The sequence below is a fragment of the Schistocerca cancellata genome, chromosome 4 (genome assembly GCF_023864275.1).
Source record: "Schistocerca cancellata isolate TAMUIC-IGC-003103 chromosome 4, iqSchCanc2.1, whole genome shotgun sequence".
NCBI classification, from domain to species: domain Eukaryota; kingdom Metazoa; phylum Arthropoda; class Insecta; order Orthoptera; family Acrididae; genus Schistocerca; species Schistocerca cancellata.
This window is the reverse complement of record NC_064629.1, coordinates 924,773,576-924,788,817: the sequence shown is the minus strand read 5'-3', so window position 1 is coordinate 924,788,817 and position 15,242 is coordinate 924,773,576. Positions and strand designations below refer to the sequence as shown.

General features: G+C 46.8%; 1 protein-coding gene across 1 annotated transcript in view; it reads right to left on the bottom strand.

Annotated features, from left to right (window-relative positions):
• Positions 1-15,242, bottom strand: part of LOC126185112 (aarF domain-containing kinase 1) — a 120,891-nt gene that overhangs the window by 54,592 nt on the left and 51,057 nt on the right. Inside the window, exons 4-5 of the mRNA XM_049927922.1 lie at positions 11,438-11,755; positions 11,081-11,341 (exon numbers count right to left, since the gene is read on the bottom strand). Of these exons, the coding sequence (XP_049783879.1) occupies positions 11,081-11,341; positions 11,438-11,755 (579 nt within the window). The remainder of the gene's footprint in view (positions 1-11,080; positions 11,342-11,437; positions 11,756-15,242) is intronic.

Below are 15,242 nucleotides of genomic sequence, written 5' to 3'. Positions count from 1 at the left end.
GTAAGGAAGACAGTGAGGTGGAGAAGAGCAAAGAAAGGAACCAACAAAAGGAAGGAAGAAACGAGAAGTGAAAAACCAAAAAGACCACGATTATAGGTCGTGGAACCGTCCGTCTCCGGACGCAGGCACTAACTACCCCCGTGAGGGGGATGGACTCCTTTTAGTCGCCTCTTACGACAGGCAGGAATACCTCGGGCCTATTCTAATCCCCGGACCCGCATGGGGGGGGGGGGGGGGGGGGGGGGGGTGGGGGGGGGGTGGGGGGGGGTGAGGGGGACTATCTTTCTAGGTTGCCAAAAGGCTGTGCTCATGCTGGAACAACTAATTCCTTGAGACTACCCTCTGTCTGTACTCTGCTCTATCAGGAGCCTGTTTGTCATCTCCTTGACTCTGGGAGCGTTGTGTCCCTGCTCGATCTGGACTGGTATCTTGAATTTTGTAGGATTTGTAACTTGCCACCCCCATCTCCCAGTTTTCAGAGGTGTCTATCAGTTAACGGACAGAGGCTGCCCCTGGCGGGCGAGGTACGGGTCAAGTCGTCTGTGGCGGGTTTTTCCTGGCCGGTACAGCTACTCTTGGTGAGAAAACTTCCCGTTACCCTGTTGCTTGGCTGCGATTTTATTCAGCACACCAGACTTATCCTGGATGTCAACAGCAGGACCTTTTTCTTTAAATTTTGCCACGACCAGAAAATAGGGTTTTGTTCCTGCGAGATTAGTCAGCGAGGTTACATTTAAGTTTCAGCTCTGTCACCTCCAGAGGCTCCAAGCTCAACAACTGGTTGAGGTGCTCCAACGTTATCCCGACTTTCTTACCAACAGGTTGGGAGTAACCAATAGGATAGAGTATATAATTTGATTGGTTGATAATGTCCCGGTGCGCCAAGCCCCCTATCGGTTATCCCCTCCTAAAATGCGGATTCTATGGCAGAAGGTGGACTATGTTGCGTGATGGGGTTATCAAAACATCTACCTCCCCTTATTCTTCCCAAATTTTCTTAGTCCTGAAAGCTCAGGGACAAGATTACCGGCCTGTTGCCTACCAGCAACTTTACCAGAAGGTGGTTCTGGAGTCCGTTTCCCTTCCTGACCTCCATATATGCTTTACCTGGTTTGCCGGCGCTAGGTATTTTACCGTCCTCGACTTGAATCACGCACATCATCAGATTCCATTGGTGGAAGAATCCAAAAAGGCTACTGCATTTGTACTGACTGGAATCTTTTTGAATTAAACTCAGTCCCTTTCGGGTTGTCAAATGGAGCTGCTGTTCTATCTCGCCTGTTGGATAGTGTATTTGGTGATATCAAGTTTGAATTCCTCTATTATTATTTGGGTGATTTAGTCATCTACAGTAAGACCTTTGACGGACATTTAAATCATTTGGAATCCGTTTCTGGAGAGATTGCACAGTTAAACCATCCAAGATTGCCTTGGCCAGATAACAAATTACCTCCCTCGGGCATTTGGTTTCTCATGGCAGAATCCGCATCAATCAGGAGCAGACCATCAGCCTTAGAAATTTCCCCCCGTCCACCTGTAACAAGGGCGCAGCAAGTTTCATTGGGCTGGCCAATTATTTCAGGAACTTTGTGCTGAATTTCACTCAGCTCACTGCCCCACTTAACAACTTACACAAGAAAGGGGTGAGCTTTATTTGGGAAAAGAGCCAAAAAGCCGCCTTTGAAGCTCTGAAAATTGCAAATTGCCCTCACCAATTGTCTTGGCCATCCCGGACTTCAATCACAGATTTGTTGCCCAGACAGACGCGTCAAGCACCAGCATTGCTGCTGTCCTCCTGCAACAAATTGAAAGGGATGGACGCCTTGTTGCTTTCGCCTCTAGGTGTCTGTCCGAGGTCAAATTGAAGTACTCCGTGTACGAATGTGAAGCTCTCGCTGTTTTGTTCGCCCTCGAGAAGTTTAAATTCTATCTCGAGCATAGGGAGTTTGACCTTGAGACGGATAACTAGGTATTACGCTGGGTATTAGCCAGGCCCACAAAAACCGGGCGTATTGTTAGGTGGGCGGTACACATATCGGCCTTTCCTTTTAGGGTTTACCATATTAAAGGAGACGAGAACCAAGTCGCCGATGCGCTGAGTTACATGTTTGAGGAGAAAGGGGAAAATCTTAAAAAAGATGCCTGCCAGGACACTATCCTCGTCAGAACTATCCTGTCTGAGATCCCTGAACTATTTGTTAACCTCAAAGAGCAACAGTCGCAGGATCCCATCTTGGGGCCCATTAGGCGGGCCATGTTGAATGGGGAGGAGGTCCACTGTTATACCTTACAGAGAGGACTCTTATGTCAGCAGTTTGGCAGGTACAATCAGCATAGGATTTGCTTGCCCCAGAGCCTTGTTCAGCCCACCTTCAAGTATTTTCATACTTCATTCCTAGGCGGACATTTAGGGGTGGCCAAAATGGTCACCAAAATGTACCAGAATGTCACCTGGCCCTCGATGTATAATGATGTCTGTCAGTTAGGCAATGTGAGGCCTGTAAAATCAGGAAACCAAGAAATAACATTCGTCGGGGATTACCCAGGACCAAGAATGGGAACAGTTATATTTTAGTCATCATGGATGCCATTAGCTGCTTCACATGGCTCCTCCTCAGCAGGGAGATTACAACACGCAGCACCATTAACCATCTTACTTAAGTTTGGTCCTCTAATACCCTGGTTAGCGACAATGCACCTGGCTTTATTTCAAAAAGGTTTCACAGGTACTGCTTTAATAATGCCATCAAACATGTTACAACCACACCTTACTATCCACAGCCTTCATTTGCTGAGCGTGCTAATCGGAACCTAAAGGCAGCCTTAATTATTTATCATGCCAACGTGCAGAACAAGTGGGATTCGTCATTGCCATGGCTCAATCTTGCTTTTAACACTGTTCAGCACGAGGCTTCTGGCACGCCCCCTACCTCCCTTATGCTTGCTTATCCAATTAATACTCCCCTAGCCAATCTGTGGAATATCTAAGTCCTCTTACCAGCAAATTTGGATCCGCACTAAATTAAGCACAATGGGGAGAATGCAAGGTGTGTTATTAATCAAGCACACCTCCGGCAAACTCAGCGCTATAACTGTGGTAGAGCCCCGGTCTGAATAAAGGTAGGGGATTGGGATGATGATGTTTGGTTTGTGGGGCGCTCAACAGCGTGGTTATCAGTGCCCGTACAATGACCCAATCTTTGCTCAGTCCAATTGCGCCACTTTCCTGGATGATGATGAAATGATGAGGACAACACAAACACCCAGTCATCTCGAGGCAGGTGAAAATCCCTGACCCCGCCAGGAATCGAACCCGGGACCCCGTGCTCGGGAAGCAAGAACGCTACCGCGAGACCACGAGCTGCGGACTAGGGGATTGGGGTTTTGTATGTAACTTTAATGCCCATGTGACCAGGGGAGCACCTAGTGTTGGTAAGTTAGCCCCCGTTTTATTGGCCCATGCGAGGTAAGCAAGCGACTGGGCCGTCAACTTTCTGGTTAAAAACATTGCTAACAATACGTTCATTCAGGTGCATGTTAGTCAAATTAAAGCCTAAGCTGTCATGCTACCATCAACCCCCCCCCCCCCCCCCCCCCCATCTTTGGAGGAGGTGGTTGAGCCGTGCTCTCCTTCCACTGGTGTATCGCCAGAGAGGGTCACGTGCTTAGTGTGCAATCGCTAGTGGCTTTCGGAGAGAGAGGACTTACTAGCATACGGGGAGTTTGTGGCAGGTGGCCAGTGTCGATGGCCGCGTTTGAGGTGGGAAGCCACGCCTCATCGCGGCTTGTGTTGCGTCTCATCCAGAAGGGCGGTGAGGCGATGTGCCTGGAGGTATGATGATCTGCGGTTTTTATTATTGAGTTCCTGGCTTCTTGTGGCAAGATTGCTCTTTCATTATGCACTATACTCCCCCAGGACATGCAGGATGCCCAGCAGACATATGCGCGAACCAAACCGTCAAATCAGTGTGTTTGAAAGAGGTAGCATTATTGGTACGAGATCATGTGATGCATCCATCTGGGAAACTGCTGCTCACGTAGGATGAAGTGTTTCGGCAATGGAACAAGTGTGTGCAGAATGGTTCACAGAAGGTCATAGAACATGACGACATGGGTTAGGTCACACCACTCAGACAACCCCCTGAGAAGATCGGCACCTCATCTTAATGGCAGTGCAGGATAGATCTGCATCCTCCCTGGCTCTGGCACAACAGTGTAACAGATCATACACTATCAAGGGTGAAAGTTCGTCACCGTTTATTACGGCATGGGTTATGTGCACATCTTCCACTTCTCTGCCTATGTTCGACGAATGTTCAGAAGCAAGCTAGAGGGCAACGTTGTATGGAATGGCAATGGGGCCAGGAATGGCATCAGACAGTATTTTCAGACGAATCAAGCTTCAATTTGTTTAAAAAAACATGGCAGCATTTTGGTTTGCCACAGACAGGGGGAGTGACATGATAGTTACTGCATTTTCACAAGACATACAGTACCAGCTCAAAGCCTTATGGTGTGGAGTGCTATTGGGTACAACCACAAATCACAGTTGGTCTATGTCCAGGGCACCGTGATCAGTGTGACCTACGTGAATGACGTCCTGTGACCCGTAGCCATTCACTTTCTGCACAACACCCCAGACACCATTTTTCAGCAAGACAACATTGCTGCACTAACATGTGCCTCCTTGGCGTCACAGGATGTCAGCCCTTTGCCCTTGCCCACCAGAGCACCAGACTTGGTGCCAATAGAAAATGTGTTGCATACGGTGGAATGAGAGGTGCAGCACTGTCTGAACCAATGTCAATCACCACAGACGAACTTTGGAACCAGGTGAAAGCAGCATGGATGGCTATACCACAGGACGCCATATGCACCTTATACTCGTCTATGCCATCATGCATGGAACAAGTTATCAGAGCCCATGGCAAACCTTGTGGTACTAGGCAACAGGACACATGCTGAACTGATGTGACTGAAATGCTTATTTCTGCTGAACATACTAATGTAAATTTCCCGTGAATATGAGTGTCCTATCTAGTCATTTAAAGCCATTCATTTTTTCTTAATACGAGTGTATTTGGGAAGGGCTGTCTTACCTGCCTCACCTCGTATAAACAGATTAAATGTGTAATTTATCCTGTCATTAATATATTTTCTCTTTTTTCTCTATGGCCTAAATGATCAAGCACTAATTTTGTATTACTATATCTCTGTTTCGTACATTTTTAATCCAGTGCTCACAATATTAAATGCTTTAAAAAAATTAAGATTCTTTTAAACAGAATATTACCTATAGAATCAATGACTCAAAGGTGTAACAACAAACACAAATATTTAGTTACTTCATACTCATAATACTTAGCAAAATTATAATTGTCATTGTAAGGACAACAATTCTTCAGTGGTGTACAAACTTTATTGTTTCTATATTTATTTAATTCATTTATTTCATGTTCCATAGATCCAGGTAGCGAGTGAATCACAATAATATGGAATGTGTCAAATTGTACGCAGTTTGGATGTAACTCACATACATGAAATAAGAGATACATTGTAAATAAAACAAGTTAAGAACATATTCCCTCTTAACATAAAGTTGTGTTACACTGAGGAAAGCTTAGTAGGACACATAGGATGCAAAGGTAAGCTAAGTATTACTGTCAACAAATAAATACATGCATACTGGAAAACAAATATCTGAATGTCTATGATAAGTGCTCAAAATCAATATTTTTAAAACAGCTGTAAGTTTAGTGGGGGTATTTGTTTCCCCTCAACAATTTATAAACCATACAAAAAGATTTCACTATTAGTAATGTATAGAAACTTCCAGTTGAGAGTTACGAATTATTTACAAATGAAGAGAACAACTCGCCAAAAGGCCGAAGAACTGCGTCATTGATAGGCAGAAAATGAAAGGTACAATTTTTGCTATCAGAGGGGAGATAGAGATAGAGGGGGGGGACGGGGGGACAGGGGGGAGGGGGGACAGTGGGGAGGGGGGAGAGGGGGACAGGGGGGTGGGGGGGAGAGGGGGACAGGGGGGTGGGGGGTACGAGGGGGGTGGGGGGGTACGAGGGGGGTGGGGGGTACGAGGGGGGTGGGGGGTACGAGGGGGGTGGGGGGTACGAGGGGGGTGGGGGTACGAGGGGGGTGGGGGGTACGAGGGGGGTGGGGGGTACGAGGGGGGTGGGGGGTACGAGGGGGGTGGGGGGTACGAGGGGGGTGGGGGGTACGAGGGGGGTGGGGGGGTAGAGGGGGGTGGGGGGGGGGGGGGTAGAGGGGGGTGGGGGGGGGGTAGAGGGGGGTGGGGGGGGGGGGTAGAGGGGGGTGGGGGGTAGAGGGGGGTGGGGGTAGAGGGGGGTGGGGGGTAGAGGGGGGTGGGGGGTAGAGGGGGGTGGGGGGTAGAGGGGGGTGGGGGGTAGAGGGGGGTGGGGGGTAGAGGGGGGTGGGGGGTAGAGGGGGACAGGGGAGAGGGGGACAGGGGAGAGGGGGACAGGGGAGAGGGGGACAGGGGAGAGGGGGACAGGGGAGAGGGGGGGAGAGGGGGACAGGGGGGGAGGGGGGAGAGGGGGACAGGGGGGGAGGGGGGAGAGGGGGACAGGGGGGAGGGGGGAGAGGGGGACAGGGGGGGAGGGGGGAGAGGGGGAGAGGGGGGGAGGGGGGAGAGGGGGACAGGTGGACAGGGGGGGAGGGGGGAGAGGGGGACAGGGGGGAGGGGGGAGAGGGGGACAGGGGGGAGGGGGGAGAGGGGGACAGGGGACAGGGGGGTGGGGGGAGGGGGGGAGAGGGGGACAGGGGGGAGGGGGGAGAGGGGGACAGGGGGGAGGGGGGAGAGGGGGACAGGGGGGAGGGGGGAGAGGGGGACAGGGGGGAGGGGGGAGAGGGGGACAGGGGGGAGGGGGGAGAGGGGGACAGGGGGGAGGGGGGAGAGGGGGACAGGGGGGAGGGGGGAGAGGGGGACAGGGGGGATGGGGGAGAGGGGGACAGGGGGGATGGGGGAGAGGGGGACAGGGGGGATGGGGGAGAGGGGGACAGGGGGGATGGTGGAGAGGGGGACAGGGGGGATGGTGGAGAGGGGGACAGGGGGGATGGTGGAGAGGGGGACAGGGGGGATGGGGGAGAGGGGGACAGGGGGGATGGGGGAGAGGGGGACAGGGGGGATGGGGGAGAGGGGGACAGGGGGGAGAGGGGGACAGGTGAGCATCCATGAAGGTGGTACATTGGGCTGAGGAGAACCGAATGAAGTGAATGGGAGACGTGTTGTAATCAGCTGAAATGGAGAGCCTCCATGTCATCTGATATCATCTTGGACAACCATATTTTATGCCAGGGCTTTTATCTAGGGGCCTGCAGACTGGGATGGACACCAAAACCTACCACAACGAAATAAATAATATATACAGACACAAAGCAGACAGTGTTATTCATTTGTTCACATGTATTTCTCTGCTGTTTCTGATGGCTCCATCCATCTCTCTATCTACCTAACCACCAGCAGTACCTGCGTTTAGACAGCTGCCATCCCTTCACACTGATAAATCCATCCCATACAGCCTATGCACCTGTGGATGATTATATATATAATTTTGCAGAAAATTCAATTTTACACAGACATTTAGCTGTAAAAAAGCTCTGTTCCAATAAATTTCAATAAAAGTAAAAGAAAGACAGGATTGTGGCAACTGGTTTCAGTAAACACTAAAAAAATTGACACGAGGAAATGCACAATCCATATAGATCACCATAATGGCAGATTAAACTAATGTGTTGTTATAGACTGGACAGGTCGTAACCACACCTGTGGAGGATTGAAAAACAAACAATGCTGAATAGTATTTGTTCGACCCAAGTCATAGATGACATCAGGAGAAATTATCAAAAACATCAGGGAGGGCCAGCTACCTAGCTGGCTCGGGATGGAGGAGAGGAGGAGGGACTGTAACGGGGAGGTTATCCACCTCAAATTCCAGAATAAAGGCACTGTTATCATTATGAAAACTGCTGACATTGAAGTAAGTGTCCAAGGAATAGAAAAGCAACTGGAATCACTCAACAGAGGGAAGTCCACTGGACCTGACGGGATACCAATTTGATTCCACACACAGTATCCGAAAGAACTTGGCCCCCCTTTTAACAGCCATGTACCGCAAGTCTCTAGAGGAACAGAAGGTTCCAAATAATTGGAAAAGAGCACAGCTAGTCCCAGTCTTCAAGAAGGGTCGTTGAGCAGATGCGCAAAACTATAGACCTATATCTCTGACGTCGATCTGTTGTAGAATTTTAGAACATGTGTTTTGCTCGAGTATCATGTCGTTTTTGGAAACGCAGAATCTACTATGTAGGAATCAACATGGATTCCGGAAACAGCGATCGTGTGAGACCCAACTCGCTTTATTTGTTCATGAAACCCAGAAAATATTAGATACAGGCTCCCAGGCAGATGCTATTTTTCTTGACTTCCGGAAGGCGTTCGATACAGTTCAGCACTGTCACCTGATAAACAAAATAAGAGCCTACGGAATATCAGACCAGCTGTGTGGCTGGATTGAAGAGTTTTTAGCAAACAGAACACAGCATGTTGTTATCAATGGAGAGACGTCTACAGACGTTAAAGTAACCTCTGGCGTGCCACAGGGGAGTATTATGGGACCATTGCTTTTCACAATATATACAAATGACTTAGTAGATAGTGTCTGAAGTTTCATGCGGCTTTTCGCGGATGATGCTGTAGTATGCAGAGAAGTTGTAGCATAAGAAAATTGCAGCGAAATGCAGGAAGATCTGCAGCGGATAGGCACTTTGTGCAGGGAGTGGCAACTGACCACTAACATAGACAAATGTAATGTATTGTGAATACATAGAAAGAAGGATCCGTTATTGTATGATTATATGATAGCGGAACAAACACTGGTAGCAGTTACTTCTGTAAAATATCCGGGAGTATGCGTGCGGAACGATTTGAAGTGGAATGATCATATAAAATTAATTGTTGGTAAGGCAAGTGCCAGGTTGAGATTCATTGGGAGAGTCCTTGGAAAATGTAATCCATCAACAAAGGTGGTGGCTTACAAAACACCCGTTCGACCTATACTTGAGTATTGCTCATCAGTGTGGGATCCATACCAGGTCGGGTTGACAGAGAAGATAGAGAAGATCTAAAGAAGAGCGGCGCATTTTGTCACAGGGTTATTTGGTAAGCATGACAGTGTTACGGACATTAGCAAACTCAAGTGGCAGACTCTGCAAGAGAGAGGCTCTGCATCGCGGTGTAGCTTGATGTCCAGGTTTCGAGAGGGTGCATTTCTGGATGAGGTATCGAAAATATTGCTTCCCCCCTACTTATACCTCCTGAGGAGATCACGAATGTAAAATCAGAGAGATTCGAGCACGCACAGAGGCTTTCCAGCAGCCGTTCTTCCCGCGAACCATACGCGACTGGAACAGGAAAGGGAGGTAATGACAGTGGCACATAAAGTAGCCTCCGCCACACCCCGTTGGGTGGCTTGCAGAGTATAGAAGTAGATGTGATTGTATTGTCCTTATGGGCTTTCTGAACATGTCTAACGAAATGAATACCCCACCATTCCAGATTGTCCTCGAGTCCCTCAGGTAATGGCCAGGCTGACATAAGCAAAGGCACATATGGGGGGGGGGGGGGGGGGGGGGGATGGCGGATATAAAGGGAAAGGAGCAAGGAGGAGGAGACTGAGGGGAAGGAGCAAGGACAAGGAGGGAGGGGATGGGGGTAGCAATTGCAGCTGGGCAAGGAAGGAATGGGCTGCAACATATCAGGACTAGGTGAGTGCCATGTAATAACTAAAGGCAGAGCCATGGGATCACTGAGGAAAATACTAGTCATTGCTGAAAACTGTAGTTGAAGGTATGGTAGATAGGAAAAGCCTTAAAGAGAGCTGATTGAGAGTAAGTGGGACAGAACATTGATGATGTGGAATGCAGCATTTATGCTGAAGTGAATAGTTTGAGAAACAATACAATGATGTCTGAAAAACACAGTTTTATTTAACTATTTTTTTTCTGAACACTTAAAAGGGGACACCCTCAAACATGTCAGGTCCTTGGGAGACACAGAGGATTACTTGCACGTAGTCATCCTATTGAGAATTTGTATTATCCAAGTATGAGAAGTGAGCTTATATATATATATATATATATATAGGGTTATAATAGAAGGAAACATTCCACGAAGGAAAAATATATTTAAAAACAAAGATGATGTGACTTACCAAATGAAAGTGCTGGCAGGTCGACAGACACACAAACAAACACAAACATACACACAAAATCCAAGCTTTCGCAACCAACGGTTGCCTCGTCAGGAAAGAGGGAAGGAGAAGGAAAGACAAAAGGATATGGGTTTTAAGGAAGAGGGTAAGGAGTCATTCCAATCCCGGGAGCGGAAAGACTTACCTTAGGGGGAAAAAAGGACAGGTATACACTCGCACACACACACATATCCATCCACACATACACAGACACAAGCAGACATTTCTGAAATGTCTGCTTGTGTCTGTGTATGTGTGGATGGATATGTGTGTGTGTGCGAGTGTATACCTGTCCTTTTTTCCCCCTAAGGTAAGTCTTTCCGCTCCCGGGATTGGAATGACTCCTTACCCTCTTCCTTAAAACCCATATCCTTTTGTCTTTCCTTCTCCTTCCCTCTTTCCTGACGAGGCAACCGTTGGTTGCGAAAGCTTGGATTTTGTGTGTATGTTTGTGTTTGTTTGTGTGTCGACCTGCCAGCACTTTCATTTGGTAAGTCACATCATCTTTGTTTTTAAATATATATATATATATATATATATATATATATATATATATATATATATATATATATAAAATCTTCAAGTAACTATTTTGTGTATCTAAATACCTTTAACCAACTGACCAACCGCAATGTTGTAAGAAAGGTAACTAAAACATGTGACTGGTTTGAATGAAATTCATTCTGAAACCAGACACATGAATCTAATAAAATGATGATTGCTGAAATGTGATCTTAGTTGATCACCTACATATCAAACTTAACTAAATTAAATTTCTCCTGTGCACCTACCGCATAAAGTCCATGATCCAGCAATGTTATCCTCAGCTTCTTAGCAGTTTTTGTCAGAAAGATATTGCCAGGATGTGGGTCACTATGAACAAAACCCTCAACAAATATCATCTGTGCATATAAGTATGAAAGTTTTTCTGAAACTTCGAAAGGATCAATTTGACTGTCCTTTATGTATATAGTATCATTAACTTGCTTCCCTTCTACATATTCCATTGTCAGCACTCTACGTGTTGTTAACTGCCAATGAATGTTTGGAATCTACAAGAAAATTTTAGAAAAATATTCAGTTCAAGAAACTTCAGTGTTGTATACAATTTCACACAATGCAAGAAAACTACCACCTGTCACACATACCTTCAACCAAGTCAATTTTTTAAACATACATGCCACTTTCTCTGCATTTTTACCCTCATTTGCGAAGTCTAATTCCAGTGGTAAATTTCTCTTTGTCTCTGATACGAGCCAATCGAATTTGAAATCTGGAAACGCCCATGAAACAAAATTAACTAGAAGCTCCATCGTTCTTATGTCCACAACAGAATTTCCCAACACACTTGGATGCTGGACCTTGACCGCGACAGGACTTCCATCCCTTAAAACTGCTTTGTGCACCTGGGCTAACGAAGCAGTGCCAATCGGTTCATCTTCAATACTTTGGAAAATATCTAGAGGCTGCAAACACACAAAACTGTATTAACCAGAACAATTAATAATAAGAAATGTAAAGTACACAATGAAATGCCAGGTGATCATATTCACCAGACAACACAAATCTTGTATAGGCAATAGGAACATCGACAATACAACATTTAAATTTGTTATACGAGAGAACAGAGGGGGTGAAAAGAGAGAGAGAAGGGGAGAAAGAGAGAGAGAGAGAGAGAGAGAGAGAGAGAGAGAGAGAAGGGGGGAAGAGAGAGAGAGAGAGAGAGAGAGAGAGAGAGAGAGAGAGAGAGAGAGAGAGAGAAGGGGGGAAGAGAGAGAGAGAGAGAGAGAGAGAGAGAGAGAGAGAGAGAGAGAGAGAGAGAGAAGGGGGGAAGAGAGAGAGAAGGGGGGAATTAGCCAATGAGGTGCTGTCAGATAATATGAGCAGCAAGGAGTCCGGTAACCCAAGATTTCATCGCTGGGAAGTCAAAGTGGGACAGTGCACCAGAATATGGGCCACTGCCAACAGGGCACCACACCGACACTTAGGTGGGTCTTCACGGCGCCAGAGGTAACTGTGGGTTGCCCAAGTGTGGCCAATGCGGAGCTGGCAGAGGACAACTGATTCCCCGCAAGAGGCCCGCATAGAAGACTTCCACAAATTTGAAGTCTCCTTAGTGACACATAGTATACTGTGAATACTGTTATGCCATTCCGCCTCCCAAAACGGAAAAACACTTCAGCGAAAGTCAGAAGGCAGGTCAGGTTCAGAGATGCCCATCTCCAGAAGCGGTTTCCGTGTAGCCTGTCGGCAAGTTCGTTGCCTGGGATGCCAACGTGTCCTGGGGGACCACACAAACACCACTGAACGGCAGGATCGGTCCAGGACATAGATGGACTCCTGGATGGACGCCACCAAATGATGGCGGGGGTAGCACTGGTCGATAGCTTGTATGCTGCTCAAGGAATCGGTACACAGAAGAAACTATTCCTCGGGGCATGAATGTACATACTGAAGTACACGAGTGATGGGCACCAGCTCTGCAGTGAATACACTGCAGCCATTGGGCAAGAAATGCTGTTCAATATGGCCTCTGTGGACAAAGGCGAAGCCAACATGACCATCAGCCATCGAACCATCTGTGTAAACCCTTCAGAGTCCCGGAACACTTCAAGAATCAAGATGACGTGACAGCGGGGAGTTGCAGGGTTAACAGAGTCCTTAGGCCCACGCTAAAGGTCCAGGCGAAGCTTCGGCCTACAGCTACACCATGGAGATGTATGTGAATGGACCTTTAGGAGAGGTGGTGAAAGGGGGACAAGGAGGGGGAGGGGGAGAAGGAGGTGGACACAGAGAGGTGATGTGGTGGACAGAGAGGGGTGATGAAAAGATACATGATGGTGGATGGAGGAGGTGGAATAAATACCTACCAAGGCAATTCCTGATACTGTGCTAGTTGTTCAAGAAAGTAGTGACTAGACATATTCCTCCTCCACTACAAATCCTCTCCATTGATTTACATACGTTTAATGAGGAAGTTTAACAGTTTATATAGCACAAACCGACTTTTGCACTCTTTGAAAATACTCTCTTCTTTAGCCCTAGCTACGTGAAATACTGTTAGACTTCCTGCAGATGGAATTTCTGTGAATCTTTACAGTACTAACCTACTGCTACACGACACAGGCTGACAGTCACTGCTCCTGAAGGAAAAAGCTTTCTCCTACAATGAGAGGCAGAATTTGGAATGGCTCCATTTACGCATTTTTGAATGACCTGTCACATGATCGACTCCATGATCCAGAATATGGTCATGGGATGGATACTTTCCTCCCTGCTACGTAGATTCCAATATGAAAATGATCATTGGAAAATAAGTCATTTACTACTTCAGTCAGAGCAGCACTGCAAGGACCAGTAAGCGTAATGTCAAGTCTACAGAGAGAAATGATACCTATGTTGCACTAAAATGTAACATTTAACCAGTACTCTGATGAGAAGTCTTCCAATATGCGTAAATTCTCAGTAAATCTCACAGGGACAGGTGCAGAAGGGCCCAAAGCACACAGACTTCTTCATGGAGAAGAAATGGTGGAGAAGTTTATGAATGAGCTCTGGTAGGCTGTAAAATAACATGCTGTGGACATCCACAGAAGTCACCGTTTTCAACATGCATGCCTATCACTAGGGTGCAGAACTTAAGCTGCAGCGCATGGCAGCCAGGTAGCTTGCCGAGTGGAATTACCTACCTCTAAGACATGTCATGTCCATTTGCGTGGACTGAAAGGGGCATCACGGTAAGCATGCTCACTGAAATAAAATATGACTATGCAAAAATCTTAAAATATATCTAGTGGGAGAAATGACTAATGCACCCACACTGAACATCCTACTTGAAGTCTTGCCACAGGCCCATTGTATTCCATCCTCTCCTATTTTACGGTATCAGAGGCACAGCCACCTGTGAAAATAGTATTATGGTATGCCAGCTCTGGTGAAATTTTTGCACAGCAGATGTGTGCATAGCCAGCAACCTGCTGTCCACCTCTGTCAATGGCCTTAACAGACAGAAGCTGGCTATCCAGTGCAGAAGATCCTTCAGCATACAAGATGCTTCATTTCGGTGGCTGCTTTACAACTTGTGCTACCTGGAATTGTCTTTGCAGTGCATCTTTGGGCCCTGTAATCCTGGCCTCAGTATCCAGTAGACCCTGCACCATAAACTCCTTCCACTCTTCCAATGTTATATTTTATCCTCCCAAGCCACTCCTACATGTCACTGTGTGCTGTGCACAACTCCCTTTACTGGCCACCAGACCAGTGCCTCTTTTCTCCCCTTGTCCACTCCAGCCATTACAACCCCTCATTCCATTCAAGCAGTAGTGCCTCCGTAATATAGGTAGGTAGGTGTGTGTGTGTGTGTGTGTGTGTGTGTGTGTGTGTGTGTGTGTGTGTGTGTGTGTGTGTGTTTCATGTTCTATAGCTGAAGGATTAATCAAAAAACTGGCAACATTGTCAGTCTTGTTGATGTGCCATCTCAGTGAGTTGTTCACATTACTCCTTTCATTATTGCTATTCCACCAATGACTTTGTTATCAAAATATGTTACCTTGCTTCCTAATGATCCAAATCTCTTGTACAAAATAACTTTACAGGTGTCCAAGTCCTCAGTTAGGAAGACAATGAGTGTAATTCAGAAATGGGATGGTTTTCACATCAGTAGAATGGAGAACATCAGTTTAGGAAAAGCACCAACACACACAGTTATTTCTTTTTGTGTAAACACTCCAACAGTTTCAAAAAATATTTTTGTAACCAAAGACACTATTAAACTGTTTGCAGCTATCACAAAGTTCAGTATACAGGGTGTTACAAAAAGGTATGGCCAAACTTTCAGGGAACATTCCTCACACACGAAAAAGGAAAATATGTTATGAGGACATGTGTCCGGAAACGCTTACTTTCCATGTTAGAGCTCATTTTATTACTTCTCTTCAAATCACATTAATGATG